At 40.7% G+C, this 21636-nt stretch overlaps 2 protein-coding genes across 4 annotated transcripts in view; one reads left to right on the forward strand and one right to left on the reverse strand.

Annotated features, from left to right (window-relative positions):
- The first annotated feature begins 227 nt into the window (after positions 1 to 227).
- On the forward strand, positions 228 to 12600 carry LOC121282820 (2-oxoglutarate-Fe(II) type oxidoreductase ppzD-like). Its single transcript, XM_041196635.1, has 5 exons — positions 228 to 302; positions 405 to 558; positions 947 to 1092; positions 5400 to 5510; positions 12271 to 12600. The coding sequence occupies exons 1-5, from the start codon at positions 228 to 230 to the stop codon at positions 12598 to 12600; spliced, it is 816 nt and encodes a 271-aa protein (XP_041052569.1).
- A 4133-nt stretch (positions 12601 to 16733) lies between these two features.
- LOC121283250 (nucleobindin-2-like) overlaps positions 16734 to 21636 on the reverse strand; it is a 91446-nt gene continuing 86543 nt past the window's right edge. For 2 of the 3 annotated variants that reach the window (XM_041197629.1, XM_041197628.1), the window contains exons 12-13: positions 21376 to 21460; positions 16734 to 20168 (exon numbers count right to left, since the gene is read on the reverse strand). In XM_041197629.1, the coding sequence (XP_041053563.1) occupies positions 20056 to 20168; positions 21376 to 21460 (198 nt within the window). In that variant the 3' untranslated portion in view covers positions 16734 to 20055. Of the gene's footprint in view, positions 20169 to 21367; positions 21461 to 21636 lie in introns of those variants that run through there. The other variant, XM_041197630.1, reaches the window with a different exon arrangement.

Below are 21636 nucleotides of genomic sequence, written 5' to 3' on the forward strand. Positions count from 1 at the left end.
GATGTGATGCCAAGATCCCAAACCTGGACCATGCAGGCCCTGGCCACAAATTTGCAAATCACTCACCAAAGATCAGGCATTCTGTTATGAGGTGGGACTGACCTCATGTTAATTAAAGGGCTACTCTGCAATTTCCATGTGAGGTGTTTTTTGAGTAACTGTCACTTAGGCACAGTTGGTGGAAGCGCTGTAATTGGTACATGAAGGTGGTTTCTGCCAGGTCCTGAATGGCCAGCAAATGGAATGCAGGAGGAGAGAAGAAGCTCTGTGAGGAAGGAGGGAGGGAGGAGGAAGAGGAGAAGGTATCCTGTAAGTGGGATGGACTGTGCGCAAAATGTTTCTTTAGCTTCTTATTTCAGTAAAGACAATTTGAGTGAAAAAGCCCCTTTTGATATTTGTATTAGAACTGTCCTGTCAAACATGCTCCTGAGTTTACAAAATGTATGGAATCATTCTTCAAATCCTGTGAGCTGCTGGGCATCCGAATTATGAAAGTAATTGCACTGGGCCTGGGCCTTGAGACTGATTTCTTTATCAACAAACACAAAAAGATTGGCAGTAAGTACCTGTTTTGACAATATAAAATCTACTGTGATTTCCTCCATGGTTAACTAACCTGCCAGCTTTTACAGCCACGGCTTACACATGAATAGTGACCACTCAATTAAGGTACAGAGAGGTGCCTGGCACCATATTCCAGTAAGGAATCAACAGCTTCAGGAGATATGGGAAGCAGTAGGAACTTGAAAAGAGAGAAATTTGGTGAAAAGTGACAGTATGATTATTTAAGTGGAAAATGTATCAAAAATTCAACAGGAAGTAGAAGACTGACAATTACCATCTGTTTTAGTTATTGGTAGTTAATAAGGACAATTTATTTTTAAACTTTGCCTTTCAGCATGCTTAATAATTTCTACATTATAACCTATTATGTAATTACTTGAAGAAAATCAAAATCCTACAACCCTGAGAACTGCATACTACCCATCAATACAGAAATCCTCTGTGAAGGAATATCAGATGCAATGTGGAGAGCATTCTAATTATGGAACATTCACCTTACTCTTCCAAGATCAAAATGGAGGTTTAGAGGTAAATTAAATCTCTAAAATATGGTCCTGTTTTCAGGTTCAATTTTTCTATGGGCAGGATTTTATGGCCACAAATCAGGCATGTAGAGGCAAAGTCTACGCTGAAGGTGGCAGCATTTGGCTGTTAGCAGACTTTATTTCTTCAGTGTTTACAGGCCGAACTTACAATAAAGAGAGAGTGCACAGGAAGGAGGCCTAGAGACAGGGCTATACTGGAGGGTGAGGACCCTTGGAGAGGAACCAGAGCCTGCTGTTTCCATGGATATTGTGCTCTCTGTGGAGGAAACTCCTCCAGTGAGGAGGAAGCGAGGAGGAGACAAAGAAGGTCAGCTGTCCTGGGACAGGTGCATCCTGTGGTCCAGGCAGGTGAAGGACCTGCTGCTGCTCAAGGGCCAGAACAAGACAGACAACAACAGCTAGTCTATAGTAGGGTCAGATGCTAGCCTGTGCAGAGACTCTACAGGCAAAGGGTGAATTATCTTCAGCTCCCATGGTGGCAGTGTTTTTGAACACTGCATTTCTCCAGGGAGACAGTGACCTCCCTTTGTTTATTGCTGGCTGGGGAGATCAGTTCAAATTGCATCGGTGGCCACTCTTTGCCTGTCTCTCTCAAGTTGACTGCGGTCTTGATCTTTTATGCATCTCCAGGAACCAGCTGGAGACCTTTGTGGCAAATTTCAAGCTTCAACTCACCATTGCATAAAGGAGTCACAGATGCATTGTTTAAGCGAGCAAATTACTTCATCTCATTAGTCAGGCTGGGAGAACCAGAGGCTTTGTATATTTTGCCGGATTCCCCAAAGTTCAATGTGTGATAGATTTTATGCATGTGACCATCAAAGCATTTGTCAATCATAATGGTTTTTATTCCATCAATGTCCAACTTGTGTGTGGCCTTTGTCAAGAGATCATGCAGGTGTGTGCCCACTATCCTGGAAGCAGTTACAACTTTTACATCCTTAAGCATTCCTAAGCGCCACAGGTATTCTGTCCACTGGAACCATTGGCTGGATGGCTTTTTGGAGGAAGGGATACTCGCTGGAGTGATAACTTGTTGAGAAATCTGTGGGCAGAAACTGAGATGCATTACAATGAGAGCCATATATCTACCAGGGCCATCATTAAACAGATCACTGGCGTGCTCAAAATGATATTTTGATGCTTGGACCATGCAATATTCTCCAGCTTGTGTCTCACTATTCATTGTGATCTGCTGTGCCTTACACAACCTGGTGCTCCTGAAAGGGGAGGCCCTAGCAGAGGAGAATCTAATGGAGTGAGCTACTTTCTCTGAAGATAATGAGGAGGAGTCATGCCAACCAGCAGCAGAATCTGGTGTACAACAGGCATTGGATGGGCAAGTGTGCAAGGGTTGTGCATTGGAATCATGAGTTGTATCATCAGCAGGTAACCCTTGTCACTCAGTGGTCACCCTATGGTTTAATTACAGTTGGTACGGACTGCCACAGAATGAAGGCATCACTGCTAAAACAGTGGACATCAACTTTCACAATGCATTGCTGTTGGTCACACACTAGCTAGACATTGAAGGGAGTGGAAACTCTTTCAGTTCCAATACATAACAGCATTCATGTGCAGCACCCACAAAGTAATGTGCATGCAATCATTGGCACCCTGCATGATGGGGGAATCCTGCAATCCTAGCAAACCCTCATGCTCACTCAGCCTACTCATCTATGACAAGAAGGAATTAAATTAGCTTTTTGTTCTGAAAAATAGAGAGCCTCAGTGTCCTCTCTTACATAACTGTCGACAGCAAAATATGAAATGTTGCTAATATCTCCAGCCTGGAAGGAACCAAACACATAAAAATTTATCATTACCCTCTCCTTCACAGCCACAGCAGTCTTTGTCCTGCTGAGGTTGGAGTTGTGGCCACAGTAGTTGGCAGATTTCAGTAAGAACCATTTTAGCCAAGCACAGATGTTCCGCAGCAACAACTTATCTTTATACGGTACCTTTAACATAACATAACATCCCACGATGCTTCACAGGAGCGTTAAAAAGCAAAATTAAGCACCAAGTCACAACAGGCAGTTTTAATGCTAATAGCCAGGACCTTGGTCAAAGAATTAAGCTTTAAGCGGCATCTTAAAAGAAGAAAGAAAGGTAAAAAGGAAGAGAGGCTTGGGGGAAGGCACAGCCACTGATGGTGGAGCAATTAATATTGGTGATGTTCAAAAGGCCAGAAGTTGATAAGCTCAGAGATATCTCAGAGGATTGTGGGCTGAAGGATCATATGGAGATAGGAAAGTGTGAGGCCACTGAAGGATTTGTAAACAATGAGAATTTTAAAATTGAAGCACTTCTTAGCCAGGAGCCAATGATGGTCAGCAAGCACAGGTGTGGTAGGTGAATGGGACTTGCTGTGAGTGAAGACATGGGCAGCAGAGTTTTGGATGACATCAAGTTTTTAAAGAGTAGAAGGTGGATGCATTATTCCTCATTGAGATTCAAGTAGGAGAATTGCTCCCCAAACACCCTGGGCAGATATGACTTCCTGCTGAAAACCTTTCTGCCTGCCCTCCTCCCTGTTCTAGCAGACTGTCATGCTCTGCATGACCTCTGCTCATTCTCCCAGTCATAACCTATTCCAAGGGGAAGACCTGCCAATGCATCTATACCTGGGAACAACTACTTTGTGCAGAAGACTTGAAAACAGCACCTGCCATATCACTCTTTGTTAGATTTGTAACATGTGAAACAATTATGGAAGCGATACCACTTGCCACTGACCTCAAATAAAATAATGAATTTGCCCCATGCAATCACCAGAGAAAGAATTTGGGTTAGAAGGAGGAGAGATCCCCTCACAACAAAGACTATTTCAGAGGATTTATCAGACTTCTGAATTTTTCATATTGACCTTTTAACACGATTTCTCTGATTTGTTTAAAAAGGCATTTCTTTAAAACGATGAAAAGGTTTGATAAATCTAGTTTAAGAAGTTAAAACAATTAAAAAGACAAACAAATCTTGTTAATACATTTTTGCTCTGAAATGCCATTTGAAAGAATCATTTCAACATTTTAAGAAAGCTTCGGGTGCCGGTCACCTCATTAAGTATTCGTAAAATGAGAGAATGCTCCGTACAACCTGGGAATACCAGTCCTAAATTTGTGCGTATTAACGGTTTGCTGTCAGTGGGCAATTAGTCCAGATTCATACTTGTTTCATATCTGCCGTTATGAATGCGAAAGTCGGCGGGTGAAGTTTCGAAACGTCGAAAGATTGGCCCACCGCAACTTGCAGACTATTCTCGCTACAGTGCGGATATCTGGGAGTTGCCGAGTCCCTCCGAGGTTCAATAACACGCGAACGCTAAACATGTTGCCGTTATTGGCACCACAAAACCTGAGCCATTATGTAATCAAACCAAGTATTCTCTGCCAAACAATAATTTAAAATACATTCTCATATTTCTACCCTGGGGTAAATAAATATAGGTATGTAAATGACATTCTCCAACTCAAGTGCCATAACATTGACTATGTTGGTGCCTTATTGCTCGTAATTGGTGAGCAAGCATATCATATTTTGATTTCCCCTCCAAATTTTGGATTTCTTCATATAAAGGCAGTTTGGCAGGAAACGTTGTCACATCAAGACCTGAACAGGCTTCGTGCTCCTGAAATTGTAATGCTTGATGCAGACAGCAATAAGCACAGGCGGAAAAAAAAATGGAGATTCTGGACTGCTTATTCTGCCCGGCCATCCTTGAGCATGATGCTCTCTTGAACTGTATTTAATTCAAAGTGAAGGTTAATTGTCATGTTAGTGATAAACCAAGTAATTTATCATTTATTTTACTATATTCATTAACAAATATTTTCTGTCTGTTGTGTAACAAATCATTAAAAAGTGGAACTTCCAAGGTTATGCAATGGCTCAGAGAGCAAAGTGTAGCAATGAGTCATATGAGACCAGAAATGTCCCAGGTTCAATCCCTTGTCTGTTGGATGACAATGGGGATATTGAAATTAGTCACAGAAATAACGAGCTAGAAAGAGGGGAAAAGTAAGCCCCACTTAACGGTGCTACAACGGCCTCTGCAGGAAAGTGCAGATTTTGGATAACAAAAGGGTTAAGATTGACCATCATACCCTCCATAATAAAATAACCTGTTATTTTTCATCGTCTAGACACATAAAGACTGGCCATTTGGGTAAGTTAATATGACCGGTAGAATCCTTCTCCAAACTGGGAGAAAGGAATGAACCAAACAGGAAATGCTAACAGTTGTATTGGTTGTTGGTGTTTTAACACTTTACAACATTCGTATTTTAGGTTATGCACAAGTCTGGCCAGTACTTTGCTGCTCCCTACATTCAAAATACTGTTCTACTCAACATGGGTAACCTTCTGCAAAGGTGGACATCTGACACATTGATTTCCACGGTGAGATGACACTCATTTTGGTAAAATAGTGATAATTAAAATCTTAGCAATTTACTAGTATTCCTTTTATACCATGAAATTATTGATTAACTTTCAAATTGTTTATTAAGATTTCTCAAACACAATATCTGCAAGTACATTAAATATGATAGATATGAATTGGTTAGCAATTCACCAATTCTGATTTACATTGAGGTGTGGTTCTTTGTTACATAAGTACATACAAACAAAGAGCAGGAGTAGACCATTCAGCCCCTCAAGCCTGCTGCACTATTTAATAAGATCATGGTTGATTTGGTAGTAATCTAAAATCTGCATCCTACCTATCCTCAATAATCTATCACCTCCTTGCTTACCAAGAATCTATCCACCTCTGCCTTAAAAATATTCAAAGACTCTGCTTCCACCACCTTTTCAGGAAGAGAGTAGCAAAAACTCATGACCCTCTGAATGAAAAATAATTTCACCTCATCTCTGTTTTAAATGGGTGACCTTTACTTTAAACAGTGTCCCCTAGTTCTAGACTTTTCCACAAGAGGAACCATTCTCTCCACATCCACCATGTCAAGACCCCTCAGGACCTTTTGTTTCAATGAAGTCGCCTCTCACTCTTCTAAATTCCAGCGGATACAAGCCTAGTCTGTCCAGCCTTTCCTCAAAAGACAACCCGCCCATTCCAAGTATTAGTCTGGTACACCTTCTTTGAACAGCTTCCAATGCATTTACATCCTTCCTAAAATAAGGTGACCAATGATGTACACAATACTCCAAATGTGATCTCACTAGTGCCCTGTACAACTGAAGCATATCCTCCTTACTTTTGTATTCAATTCCCCTTGCAGTATATGACATTCTATTCACTTTCCTAATTACTTGCTGCACCTGCATACTAGCCTTTTGTGATTCATGCACTAGGACACCCAGATCCCTCTGCATGTCAGAGCTCTGCAATCTCTCACCAATTAGATAATATGCTTCTCTTTTATTCTTCCTGCCAAAATAGACACTTTCATATTTTCCTACATCATACTCCATTTGCCAGATCTTTGCCCACTCACTTAGTCTATGTCATTTTGAAGCATCCTTATGTCCTTTTCACAACTTACTTTCCTACTGATCTTTGTGTCATCAGCAAATTTGGCAACCATCCCTTCAATCCCTTCATCCAAGTCATTCATATAAATTGTGAACAGTTGAGGTCCCAGCACTGATCACTGTGGCACATCACTTGTTATATTTTGCCATCCTGAAAAAGACCCATTTATGCCTACTCTCTGTTTCCTGTTAGCCAGCCAATCTTCTATCCATGCCAATATGTTACCCCCAATACCATGAACTTTTATTTTCTGCAAAAACCTTTGATGTGGCACATTAACAAATGTCATCTGGAAATGTAAGTATAGTTCCTTCACCGGTTCCCCTTTATCCATAGAACATGTTACTTCCTCAAAGAACTCCAATAAGTTGGTTAAATATGATTTTCCTTTCACAAAACTATGTTGACTCTGCCTGATGACCTTGAGCTTATCCAAGTGCCCTGCTACAACTCCTTTAATAATAGCTTCTAACATCTTCCCTATGACAGATGTTAAGCTAACTGGCCTGTAGTTTCCAGCTTTCTGTCCCCTTCCCTTTTTGAATAATGGAACTACATTTGCTACCTTACAATCTAATGGGACTTTCCCCGAATCTAGGAAGTTTTGGAAAATTAAAACCAATGCATCAGCTATTTCATGACACTTTTAAGATCCTAGAATGAAGTCCATCAGGACCCAAGCTCTTGTCAGCCCACAGCTCCTACAATTTACTCAGTACCATTTCCCTGGCGACTGTAGTTTTCCTGACTTCCTTCCCCACTTCCATTCCTTGGTTTATAGCTGCTTCTGGGATGTTACTTGTGTCCTCTGTCATGAAAACTAATGCAAAATACCTGTTCAATTCATCTGCCATCTCCTTGTTTTCCATTATCAATTCTCCAGACTCATTCTCTATAGGACTAACACTCATTTTGTTATATCTTTTTAAAATATCTATTTAAAAAAACTCTCATGATCTGTTTTAATAGTTCTGCATAGCTTTCTCTCATATTCTAGTTTTCCCCTCCTTATTAGCCTTTTCGTCATTCTTTGCTGTTCCTTGTATTTGGTCCAATCTTCTGACCTGCCACCCGTTTTTTTTTTCATTCATTCGCAGGATGTGGGCTTCGCTGGCTGGGCCAGCATTTATTGCCCATCCCTAGTTGCCCTTGAGAAGGTGGTGGTGAGCTGCCTTCTTGAACTGCTGCACAATTATATCCTTTTTCTTTTAAATTTGATATTTTCTTTAACCTTTCTAATTAATCATGGATTGTGTGTCCATCCCTTGGACTTTTTCTTACTCATTGGAGTGTATCTATACTGTGCATTCTGAAATATCCCCTTAAATATTAGCCACTGCATTTCTATTGACCTGTCCCTTAACCTAATTTGCCAATTCACTTTAGCCAGCTCAGCTTTCATGCCCTCACAATTGCCCTTATTTAAGTTTAAAAACTTAGTCTCAGATCCACTCCTCTCTCCCTCACGCTGAATGTAAAATTCAATCATGTTTTGGTCATTGCGACCTAGGGGTGCCTTCACTATGGCTTCATTAGTTACTCCCATCTCATTGTACAAACCAGGTCTAGTGTAGCATGCTCTCTGGTTGGCTTCAGAACATGCTGTTCTAAGAAACTATCCTGAAAACATTCAATGTACTCCTCATCTAGCCTATCTTTGCCCATCTGACTTTTCCAGTCTATATGTAAATTAAAATATCCCATGATTATCACCATGCCTTTCTGACAAGCTCCAATTATTTCTTCCTTTATGTTCAATCCTACCTTGTGGTTGCTGTTGGGGGGCCTGTACACAACTCCCATAAGTGACTTATTTCTTTAACCACATTCTGGTTTCCCAAACTTAGGTCTTCCCTCTCTATTGTGCTATTACCATCATTAACCAACAGAGTTACCCCTCCACCTTTTATTCACTTCCTGTCATTCCTAAATATCCTGTACCCTTCAATATTCAGGTCCCAATCCATGTCCTCCTGCAGCCATATCTCTCTAATAGCTATCAAGTTGTAATTATTTATTTCTATGTGCACTCTCAGTCCATTTGTTTTGTTTCAAATGCTACATGCATTCAGATACAGAGCTTTTAGTTTCATCCTTTTATTCTTTTTATAACCTCTAGTTTCATCTGTTGATTTACTGTTAGATTTGTACTCTCCATCCTTTCCTGTCACGGTCTGTTTATCATTTCGCATAATACCTTTTCCTTTTGTCGTCTCTGCTCTTTGATTTACCGCATCTTCCCAAATTTGTACCCTTGCCCCCACTATTTAGTTTAAAACCCTCTCTACTTCCCTAGTTATGCAGCTCACAAGAACACCGGTCCCAGCACAGTTCAGGTGTAGACCATCCCAACGATACAGATCCACTTTCCTCAGTACTGGTGCCAGTAGTCTATGAACCGGAACCCACTTGTCCCACACCAGTCTTTGAGCCACACACTCATCTCCCTAGTCTCATTTGCCCTTAGCCAATTTGTACATGGCTGAGGCAATAATCCAGAGATTATGACCTTTGCGGTTCTGCTTCTTAATTTGGTGCTAGGTCCTCATACTGACTATGCAGAACCTCCTTCTTTGTCCTGCCTATGTCATTGGTACCTCGACGGGCTACAATGACTGGGACCTCCCCCTCCCACTGCAAACTCCTCTCCAGCCCCGAGAAGGCAATGCACCGTCTATGCTCACGCTCTTTGCTCAGAAAATGGTATCAATCCCTCTGACTATACTATCCCCTACTACCACTACATTCCTTTTTGCTCCCCCCACTTGAATGGCTTCCTGTACCACATTGCCATGGCCAGTTAGCTCATCCACCCTGCAGGCCCCACTCTCATCCAAACAAGCTGAAAAAACCCCTCAAACCTGATGGACAATTGTAAAGGCTGAGGCTCCTACGCTCCTCCCCTGAGTCCCCTTACCTGCCTCACCCACAGTCACACCCTCCTGTGTCTGACCACTGACCAAATCAGAAGACCCTGTCCTAAGAGGTATGGCTGCCTCCTGGTACAAAGAATCCAGGTAACATTCCCCCTCCCTGATGTGTCACAGTGTCTGTAGTTCAGCCTCCAACTTCAAACACTTGCTGCAGACATGTTTGCCCTGGATTAAACTGACATCTAAGAGCTCCTACGTTCTGCAGCTGTGACACATCACCTGGATGTCACCTAACGTCCTTAATTTGTTCTAATTAACTATTTAATTATTTGATTCAATTATATATTTTACTTTTGTTTTTATATATTTTATTGAGCTTACTACCAGTTGCTAGCCTATTTTGACCTTAGGAATAGAATAAACCTTAGTCACTTACCAGATGCTCACCAAATAACTAGCATCTTCTCCTGTAGCAAAGTACAACCACTTCCTGAGAAAGGCTGAGAAAGTGAGAAAGCAGAAAGCAAAAGAGCACCTCTTTCCCTTCCTTCATAACTCCCTTAATTACCCAACTCCCAGCACTCTATTCTAAATCGCACATCTTGCAGTAAACCTTACTTAAAGCACCTCTTTCCCCCTGTGCACCAAATGACCACTTTGAACCAAATTCCTATTATACTCACGTGGTCCCTGTCTCACTCAGGCCGAAACCTCTCCTCACTGATCATGCGCTTAAATGTCCCATTCTTATGTAGATCTGTGATGGGTCACTCTCCAGCCTAGCATCCTGCTACAGTTATCAACACCTAATTTAGGCCCTACTCAGGCAAAAATCTTTCAGGTGATTTACAGTTTAACTGCTGCTAAGACAGTTACCTGTTCAACTAGGCTACTTAAATTACTTAAAGGCTGTTAATTCTGGGTTGTTAGTTCTAGGTCAGAATCTGACTCTTACTCCAAAATTGAACTTGAAAATTATTTACCAGTTGAATTCCCACTTTGAACCAAATTCCCAAGTATACTCACTCACTTTCTGTCTCACTCAGGCCAAGTCTCCCCTCACTGATCGAGTGTGTCTTAAGTGGTTTTTTTTTAAGTAACAACTTTTTTTTAATTGCTGAACATTAGTGAGATGTTTTACAAAAAAAGTAAAACAAACATAGGAAAGAGACTTGCAAACATTTCAAAATCCAAAACAAAAACAGCACTTCCCCTCGTGAAAATTAGGAATATGGATCGAGCTGCAACACTCAGTCCTTTTGAGAGGGTCTTTACTTGAATCTTCATGAGTGAAAGGTGTTAGTGCACTTAACCGTGAAGTGCATTTTTCTACATTTGGAACTGTCCAATCAAACGTCTGTATGTGTGTCTGTAAGTATGTTGCATGTGAAGGGTGTGTATATGTGCATGAGAGAGGCAAAAAAAGCATGAGTATTTACGTGCTTTTAATTAAAGAAAAACACCAAAAAGAGTTCCAGTAATTCCAGTGTAGCTATAGATGTCTACCTGTGTTCCACCAACCTTACTTCATGTTAGTTAAAGTGGCATAAAAGAACCACGCAGAGGTATTGTGGCACAGTGGGGTAGCCTCCCTGCCTCAGAGCTCTAGGTTCAAATTCCACTCCAGGACTTAATGTTAAGGAAGGTGCGTTGGACCAGGTTGGTGCCATCAGCTTAGGGTTCATTCCCTGTTTCCAGTTGGGGTGGTCTTGGGACCTGATGACTTGCCGTACCTGTGATGGAGTTCATAGGTACTGAGTTGGACCTGCCTTTGGGCAGAGAACTAAAGAAAAGGGCCAAGAACTGAAATGATGGGTACCAGGCATTATAAGGAAAGTCAAAGTGCTGTTAGTTTTGTGGTTTCTGAATCTTTTTGAATGGGTCTCAGTTGAAACAATAAGGTTGAAATGCAGGAGCAGGAGTTGGTAGATGGATAAACTCAACTAGTTAAATGGCCTTTTTGTGCACTTCACTTTTCCTCATGCCTTTACAGCATGAGCTGGGAAGTTAAAATGCACCAATATAGAGCCTAGAATTCCCAAAGACCTGCTGATAGCCTAAAGGTTATGCCACTAAATTAATGTACAAACACACCAACCTAAAAGTCATGGAATTATAAAGTGGCAACACAGAAGGAAGCCATTCAGCCCATTGCACCTTTGCTGGCTCATTGAAAGAGCTATCCAATTAGTCCCATTCCCCTGTCCTTTAGTCATAGCCCCATTTTCCCTTTCAAGTATTTATCCAATTCCTATTTGAACCTGCTTCCACCACCCTATCAAGTAGAGTATTCCAGATTCTAACAGCTTATATCATTTTGCCTCTGGTTCTTCTACCAATTGCCTCCGGTTACCGATCCTTTTGCCACTGGAAACAGTTTCTCCTTATTGATATCTATACTAAATCTCTTAACCTTCTCTGCTCCAAGAACAACGATCGCAGCTTCTCTACTCTCTCCATGGGGTTGAAGTCCCACATCTCTGCTAACCTTCCAGTAAATCTCCTCTGCACCTTCTCTAAATCTCCCTTTTAACAGCCTCTAGCTAATTCTTTTACACGACTCTAGTGGCCTGGTTTCAACCATCCTGCCTGACACCTTCTTCTATGATTGATCTGTGAAGAGATATTGCTTCACTTCTAAGTTCACCTTTTACAATGCTGAGCCCACTCCTGCACCCTGATGCCTCTGAAAGAATTGAATTTCGCACTATGAGCTCATTATTATAGAAATCTTTATGCATACATTATGTGGAATATACAAGTCAAGTAAGTTATTGCTTCTCTTCCTCAGAAACACAGGGTTCCAGTTCCACAGTCTGATGATATGTTGAACAGCCCTCAACAGTTAGTGGCTTTTTTTGTTCATCCAGATCATAATGCAATTCTTGCATGCTGCAATGGGTTGGACAAGTACCCACCCATCATTTCTATTCAGTACTTAAAGGCGACTCACAGTGAAATATTTTCAAGGGAATCTTATCCAACTGGTGATAGAACAGAATACCAACCAGCAAACATGCAAGAAGACTTTCCAAACTGCAGATTCAAATTGATTAAATTAATTTACCAGCGGATTAATAAGTTTATTAGTGCACCTGAAGCAATGTCATTCACCTCATAGTGGGTTCTATCTCTTTATTTGCTGAATTCCCAGCTTTTGCAACATTGTGCGCAGGAGTGTAATATTAGGAAAATCTGAAAAGATTAGTAATTGTGCCTTGGCCAGGTAATTCCTGGCTGCAAGGAGAAGGCTGGCATGTTGGAGGCAGTTGATAAAAAATAAATTAAAAGGCAATATCTTTTAGAGTGCTATGCTAGAATACATTTTAGTTTTCTGGAAATTAATTCCTCCATCCTTCGCTTACCATTTAAAAGTCTGTGCTTTTGATTAATAAAAGTTTAACTTAAAACAAATTATCTCAAATATTTTGTGCATATTTGAACAAATTATATTAAAGCAGCACTTGTCCATGTCAGTTTACATCATAATTCCTTTTAGTGCAGTCAGCTGTTTAAATGTTCAAGGGCAGTAATTTTATTTTTATTCATTCACGGGATGTGGGTGTTGATGGCTAGGCCAGGATTTATTGCTCACTCCTAGCTGCCCTTGAGATGGTGGTGGTGAGCAGCCTTCTTGAATCGCTGCCATCCATGTGGTGTGGGTACACCCACAGTGCTGTTAGGAAGGGAGTTCCAGGATTTTGACCCCACAACAGTGATAGAACTGCAATATTGCTCCAAGTCAGGATGGTGTGTGGCTTGGAGGGGAATTTGGTGATGGTGTTCCTATACATCTGCTGCCCATGTCCTTCTGGGTGCTAAAAGTCACCAGTTTGGAAAGTGCTGTTGTAGGAGCTTTGGTGAGTTGCTGCATTGCATCATGTCGATGGTACACACTGAACTGTGCATCGGTGGTGGATGGGGTGGAAATCCAGCAGGCTGCTCTGTCTGGATGGTGTCAAGCTTCTTGAATGCTGTTGAGAGTTGAAATCATCCAGGCAACTGGGAGTATTCCAACACTTGTGCTTTATAGATGATGGGCAAACTTTGCAGAGTCAGGAATTCTCATCCTCTGACCTGCTCTTACAGCCACAGTATTTATATGGCTAGTCCGGTTCAGTTTCTGGTCAATGGTAACCCCCAAGGACATTGATAGTAGGGGATTCAGTGATGGTATTCAGCGATGATAATGCCATTGAAATGCAAGGGGAGATGGTTAGATTCTCTCTTGTTGGAGATGGTCATTGACTGGCACTTGTGTGGCACAAATGCTATTTGCCACTTATCAGCCCAAGCCTGAAAGTTGTCTGGGTCTTGCTGCATGTGCATATAGACTGCTTCAGTATCTGAGGAGTCACAAATGGTGCTGAACATTACACAATCATCAGCGAACATCCCCACTTCTGACCTTATGATGGAGGGAAGGTCATTAATGTAGCAGCTGAAGATTGTTGTGCCTTGGACACTAGCCTGAGGAACTCTTGCAGTGATGTCCTGAATAACCTCCCATCAGCCAGAACTATTTTTTTTTGCACTAGGTATAACTTCAACCAGTGGAGAGTTATTTCCCCAATTACCATTGATTTCAGCTTTGCTAGGGTTCCTTGATACCACTTGGTCAAATGCTGCCTTGATGTCAAGTGCGGCCACTCTCACCTCACAGAACTCAGTGCCCTTTGGGGAAAATGTGTGTGTATCTATGCATATGTACATTTCAACAAGCATGCGTCTACATATGTGGATATTGGATAAACATTTGTATTAGACTGGACAACATTGTGCATGACAATATAGCCCAATGATATTCACAATTCTTCTTGTACAAATCAAAACATTGTGAGTTAAGCTTAATGGCACTGGAGGCTGCAAGAGTAGAAGGGAGAAATGAAAAAAAGAAAAAAAAATTGAAGTAAGCTAATATCTTTGGCATCCTGCTTTGTACTGAACCCAAGACAAAATTCAAACAACTTCCATGTCAACCAAACAGCTGGTATTGTAAGCTAACACAGCATGAAGGCATTAAGGTTGCTACTGCTTACTGACATTCCACACTAACAATCTTAAACCATGCTAGAATTTTTCTCTCGCTCCCTCTGGATGTGAATAATAGTAGTAAGGTCATATTTATTGGTCTATGAAGGTGGTCGTGAGCCTCCCCCTTAAATCACTCCTATCCTTTGATAATTGTGCTCTCTCCATTGGAGTTAAGTAAGGAGTTACAGTCATCAATCAGACAATGAAGGAAGAATTAAGCTATATACTCAAATCAGAATGGTATATGATTTGGAGATCATGGTGTTTCTGACATCGCTGCTCTTATCCTTTTTGGTAACAAAGAGAGGGGGATAGGGAGAAGCTGTTCCGACCTATAAAAGGATCAAGAGCGAGAGGACACAGATTTAAAGTGATTTGCAAAAGAAGCAAATGTGACATGAGAAAAAACTTTTTTCAAACATCGAGTAGTTTGGGCCTGGAATGCAGTGCCTGGAAGTGTGATAGAGTCAGGTTCAGTCCAGACATTCAAGAGGGCATTAGATGATTATTTGAATAGAAACAATGTGCAGGGGTATGGGGAAGAGGTAGGGCAATGGCACTCAGTCATAACGCTCATTTGGAGAGCCAGTGCAGAACGTTGGGCCAAACAGCCTCTTTCGATGCTGTTAAAATCCTGTGAAGAGCACAGTAGCCTTTGGAGAGTTGAAGTGCATCCTGTGGATCATGTATATGTCAGCAACAATGTGCAAGTAGAGGGTGCAACAACCAAGTGAAGTACTTTGTTGTGGATGGTGTTGAGCTTGCAGTATTGCAGATGTATTTGTCAGGTTAATATTGGGCATTCTAATGACTTAACACCTGCAGATGTTGGATAGGCTTTCAGGGGTCATGGGAGTGAGCACTTATTGCAGAGTACCCAGTCTCTGTCCTGCTCTTGTACTCAAGTGTTAACATAGGTAGTCCAGTTAGACTTACAGCCAATGGTGAGTCCAAAAACTTTAATAGCAAAGCTTCAATGCTGGTGGTGCTGTTGAAAGTCAAGGGGAGACGGTTGGGCTTTCTTTCATATAAAATTATTATCTGGCACTTGTTCAAGTCCTGCTGCAGGCCAGCAGAAGATAGAGCCAGAGAATAGATCCAAGCACAATGGAATTGTCAATCCCACTCTTGGCCCTATAACGAAAAGGTGGTCATTGAAGCAGCTGAAAAATGGTTGGGTTAAGGATGCTTCTGTAGTAACTGACCTCTGACATATTCTTCCTATAAACACAAGTCTTTCTTTCTTTCCACATGTTAGGCATGACTCCAGACTTGAGGGTTTTCTTTTGACTATCTCGCATTGATTTCAGTTTTACTAGGGTTCCTTGGTGCCAGACTTAGGTGACCGCGGTGATGATCTACTCTCATCTCTCCTCAGGCATTCAGATCTTGCACCAATGTCTGGATCTAGACTTTTAATGAGCAAAATGATGCTTTTGGAATACAAACTGAGCATTGGTGAGCAGGTTATTATTGAGTAGGTGTAACTTAAATGCCTTGTTAATGACTCTTTCCACCTCCTCAAAGCTGTTTGAGAGGGGGCTGATGGCAAAGTAATTAGCTAGATAAGATTTATCACTTTTAATAGATATGACATACTTGGCAATCTTCCACATTGTTGTGCAGAAGCCAGTATCATAACTGTACCAAATCAGCCTTTTCTGATTTTAGTACATTAGATAGCTTCTTAATGTTGCACAAGAAACTTGAACAGAAGCAGGTCATTTGGCCCCTCAAGCCAGTTCCACCATTCTGACCTGATCATGGTCTCAACTCCACTTTTCTACCTGTGTCCCACAGCATGGATTAAACCATATTAGCTGGACACTAGTATCTGTGATGGTGGGAACCTCAAGCTGTAATAAATTAGGATCATCCATTGGGACATTTGCTTGAAGACTTCTGCCACCACTTCAGCCATGTTGCTTAAACTCACGTAGTGGATTTCACCATGGTTGAGGATGGAGATGTTCATGGCATTGTCTCCCTCCTGTTGGTTGCCTAGTTGTTCATCACCAACTGGATGCGGTTGCTTTGCTCCGGTCTGCTGGTCATGGGACTGCTTATCTCTATAGATGGTTTTTGCATTTATCATGTCGATAACCTCGAGTAGTAGCCAAAACCAAAAAAATGTTTTTAGAAGTTACTGATGGTGAGAGACATTTATTGAAAAGGAATGTCTCAAGTATAGGCTCAAATAAGAAAGCAGCAGCATATCAGTAATTTAAATATTCTGCTTTATGCATAAACGCAATTCTTTTATAAACCAAATCTTAAGAGAAATTAACAGAGAACTGAAACCTTTTCATCTACAAATATTGCACCACAAGACAAAACAAAAAAAAGTACAATATTCAAATAAAAATACAACTGCAATGCATTTTAAAATATGTTCTCAGAACGGATTATTCAGGGCTAAGACAATATTGAATTTTAATGCTTAACAGATTTCAAATTACAGTGGAATATTTTTACACATAGCGGTGGCAGAGATTTCTTTGGACAGGCCGTAGTTGGTGAGTGAGCAGACAATGAAACATTGCACTTATTAAATCAATAAAAATTGAACATACCACACAATTAAACTGAAGGACATTTCTACTCAAACAGCATTTTCCTAATGTATGGTGAATTTTATGCTCATCAAGCTGAGGGATGTGGTGCTAAGGTACTTAGTACTTTACAATTTTAGATACTCGGTGCCAACATTAAGCATTCCCAGGTTAGGTGCAATATAGTTTGATGCAGAATAGAGATCTTAGAGACCCTTATGGTGCCACCAATAATATCTTCGCCCAAAGACACCCAAAAGCACTGGCTTTGTCCGTACAACATTTTGTATTTCTCACACCATCCAGTAAGAGTGACAATTAGTGTCACAGTAGGGATAGCTTTGCCCTATGAATCCATACCTGCTAGAAACTCAGTCAAACTGCCAAACTTACTTCACACAGGATTCTCACTGACTAGCAGATCTTCAGTTTGGGTGGACTGAAGTCCAGGCTTCAATGTTAGAAGCTACAATGCAACCCAGTGCATCACTCAATCTCCCCAATTAATAGAAAACTTCAATTCCTAGATACACTTAATAGAAGTCTATTATTCTGAAATGTGAATTCAACCTTCCCTTGTGTTACTTTTATGGTTTCCTCTGCTCTCAAAGGGGCTCTCTCACGGATGGCTGAATCTCACTCAAGATGCTCCTAGCCTTTAAATGTTGCATGTCAACAGTTCGGCCACTAATGACAGCAGTATCGATCTGGCAAAAAATTGTAAGAATTCATAACTTTGAAATATGTTTTTAAAAACTGCTTTCTGGGCTACCATGCAGCATTTTCTGTTGAGAGGGAAGATGAGCTTCCAGGCTTCTGCCAGTGCCATTCTGTATCTGCCTGTATGTGGATGTAAGCTTCATTCTAGTTTCGTACTGTAGCAGAGTATCTGGACTCCATTTGACACCTCCTCAAAATGGCACAGCTAAATCCAGCATGTTGAGGAAGGGATCATAAGTGCAAATCCTCACGCACAAGACTGTATCATTACAGTGCATTAGTGATTCACTACCTGAAACCAAACCATGAGGTTCATTAAGACAACTAGTATGTCAGAATACAAGTGCTGTGAGAAGTAGCTTTTCAATTTAAATAAATCTGAAAGTGTTAAAATGAAATCAATCCATAATCCTTCAAGTTTTTAGCGTTATCCAATCAATAGTTTACACATGGTAAAATACAACATTCAACTATCTATTATTGCATACTTAATATCTGCACACTTTAAGTAGAGCAATCTACATTCCCATGATGGCAGAAAAGTGTTTAGGAAACCAAGCTGTGCTGGTGAAGGCAAACTGGCATTGACTCCCACACAAATAGCATATGTCTTGGCTGAATACAGGTGTACCAGTATTATTATATACAGGGTGTGCACTGCTTGAGTTTTCGTTCCAAAAATCAACTAAAGCTTATTTTCTGAATCACTCTAATACTGCACATTATAAAATAGAATCAGAGAATGATTGGGTGATATTATTTTGCAGTATTCTCTGAACACAGTTAAGAAAAGATTACTTCTGCATGTTGCACATGCAAACTTTTTTTCAAAAAAAGGATCGTACATTTAACTTTTGATAACACTTGTACATAGGTGGTTCTGTCATGTACTTTGATAATTTACTACTGGCCAATGTTGGTGTTCTTTAACAAATCTAAAATGCCCAGAACTTACAACTTGTTCAAGGTTTTGAGAAAAGGCAGTCCAACATCAAAACAAAACACCCATATTCAATATTGAGCATTTATTCTATTTATATTTAGCCTAAAGTTTAAATTAACATATTTTGAAATGTTTGTATTTTTTTATGGAGCAAAAGAATGTGCTGGCAGTTGCTGAATCAGTAACTGTGATTTGGCAATTCATAACAGGCTTTTAACATTTTTGTGTTGTTCATGGATTATCAACTGCTTTGGACATCACCCAAGGTGATAGTCTGAATTTAAGCCCCACCTGGGAAAGCCTATGGGAAAATCTCAGAATATTTTCATTAAGAGGGTTGTCTCCAGCACTCAGGCTGGCAGGGTACCTGTGGTATTGACAGTTCTTAGTTACAAATCAGAAGGAAAAAGGAAATGCCAAAATATTGAGATAACTGGACACAATTTCAAGCAGCACTCCCAAAGATTTCCCCGAACCCATCAACAATGATGAATCAATATCTAAAAAAATAACTTTAAAAAAATGTTGCAAGTATATGTACTTCCATACAAGCCAGCCCCTTCGTTATTTGCCAGCTGAAATAATCACCCTAAAACATCGCTGACCCATAACATCCAATGCAGATCCTAAAATGCAGTAAAATTGATATTAATGCACCCAATTAGTTCCATGCATCAGTTTTGCCCTGCACAGATATGGCATAGGAGGCCAAGAATGAGAGAGAATAATTGTAGTTGGAGATAGCTAAACTGGCACTGAATAGCCAAGAAAGTGAGACTGGACTAGCAAGGTGATCGTGGAATCTCTAACAAAATGCCTCACACACAAGATGAGTAGCCCTTCTACTTACAACCCCGAAATGCTAACCTAAATTTCTCATCTGTACTCATTAACTAAATCTTTTGAACAATCTTAACTTTAATTCCCCACACAATAAACACTCTCTCCCATATCCCAAAAAGGAACTACACCTACAACAGAGTGAAAATGTATTTCCAAGGGCTCACAATCCATTTGGAGCCAGGTACTATTACAATTTGCAAGTAAATCTCAGATCTCAGTTCAGGGGTTTTAAGTGAAATTCTGCTCAAGGCTCTGCTCACTATCTTAAGTAAATCACCTTTGCTGGATAACTAAATATCTGCACATGAGAGTTTCAGTAGCCTCGTTGAAGAAAATGCTTGCAAACACAGTGGTCTCCACGTATTGTGCGACGTTAACAGGATTAAACAGCGACAAAAATTATAGGATTGGAGCAATGATTGTTTGGACCCAAAAAGCCAATCAGAAACTCATCTGTTAGCCCAAATCCTGGAGGCACTGATGATTATTGATGAGTTTGATCCTGTCCAGGTGCAGCTGGTTGATTTAAATCCTGTAGCTGGTCATGGCCTGGAGGCAGAGCTTGGGCATTTCCTGGAGGAACTGCTTGGTTTGTTTCTATGAAAACAGAAATGCAACACAACTGAATTCAGCTAGGAAGTTAACACTTCAGCAAGAGAAGTAGGGTTCAAGCGGAGATCAACACTGCAAAAATATGCAACACAAGGGCCTTTAATATTGCTGTCAGTGTGGTGCTTGCACTGAAGACATCTGAAGCTTGGGGCCACTTGCAAGCCTATATGGGATGGTAGTGCAAACCAGGTGATAGTGTTGCACTCTGACTGACTCCCTCTTCCACTGAATGGCATGCAGCAAACTCTTTAATTTGGAACATAGATACAGGTGTAAGCCATTCGGCACCTTGAATTTGTCCCTTCATTCAGTTAGATCGTGGCTGACGAGTAGCTCAACTCTATTAACCCACTTTAATCCCTGTTCCTTGATACCCTTAGTAAAACAAATCTGTTGATTTGAATCTTGAAAAGTGTAACTCACTGAGTAAGCACAGGCTTTGAGGGGAAGAGAATTCCCATTTTCAAAACACTGAAAAATTACTTCCTGATTTCACTCCAAGCTCTAATTTTAAAAATTCTGCCTTCTTGTTCTGGATTCCTCCAAAAGAAGAAACAGCTTCTCTGTATCTACCTTACTAAGTCTTTTTATCATTTCAAACACATTAATTAAACCACCCTACAACATTCTAAATTCAAGGGATGTGAGCCAGGTTTATGCAACCTATCCTCATAACTTAACTCTCAAGTCCCTGGTATTCTGATAAACCCGAGCTGTGCCCTCTCCAAGGCTGATCTATCCTTATCAAGGTGCAATGCCAAAGACTGAATGCAGCGCCCCAGATGGGGGCTGCTGCACTGTACAAGTAAAGCATCACTATCTCAGTTTCTGTTCCAAACTCCTCGAGATAAAGGCCCACGTTTTACTAGCCTTTGTTTACTTTTTTGTATCTGTGTACTACCTTTTGGTGATGTAAACATGAGCCCCTTGTGTTCTTAATTCCCTTGCTCCTCCACAGTTGCTAATCTCTTGCCCATAAGATTATGTTTTAAAACAAAACAGATTTAGAGAAAGTGGTACTTGACATCTCTTTTCCTCCAAACTCACACCAAAATAATTTGCTTTTGGTGATGTAAATAAGAGATAAAGAAAAATCCTGTATCAGATGGTAGATTTAAATTGCAATTTAACAGTTGCATAATTATGGAAAAGAAAGCAGGGATCACACTAATTTTATCAGCAAGCTACAAACCTTGGTGGAACTGGAGTTCTCCATTAGGTCCTGTTGGAGGATGAGCCTGCTGTGCTTGCTTCTGCTGTTCCAGCTGCTGTACGGCCTGTTGGATTTCATATTAAAAAAAAAGTCAACCTCTTCTGAAAGTTAAATTTTGTTTTCGTTTTGCCCACTTAGCTAACCGGAAGTCACAGGGAGCACAACAAAGTCCCTCCTTGTCCCCACATTTGTGAAGCACAGTAATTGGGTTTAACAAGGTGAGCAATGCAAGTGCAGGCA

This window comes from Carcharodon carcharias, chromosome 10, assembly GCF_017639515.1.
Source record: "Carcharodon carcharias isolate sCarCar2 chromosome 10, sCarCar2.pri, whole genome shotgun sequence".
In the NCBI taxonomy this organism is placed as follows: Eukaryota; Metazoa; Chordata; class Chondrichthyes; order Lamniformes; family Lamnidae; genus Carcharodon; species Carcharodon carcharias.

What these genes read in the sequence shown, in the direction of transcription:
- LOC121282820 (XM_041196635.1), top strand. Translation starts at nt 228, where the DNA reads ATGGCCAGCAAATGGAATGCAGGAGGAGAGAAGAAGCTCTGTGAGGAA. An exon ending in GGGAGGAGGAAGAGGAGAAG is followed by an intron (nt 303 to 404) that starts GTATCCTGTAAG and finishes TATTTGTATTAG; the next exon opens with AACTGTCCTGTCAAACATGC. An exon ending in CTGACACATTGATTTCCACG is followed by an intron (nt 5,511 to 12,270) that starts GTGAGATGACAC and finishes TCTCTTCCTCAG; the next exon opens with AAACACAGGGTTCCAGTTCC.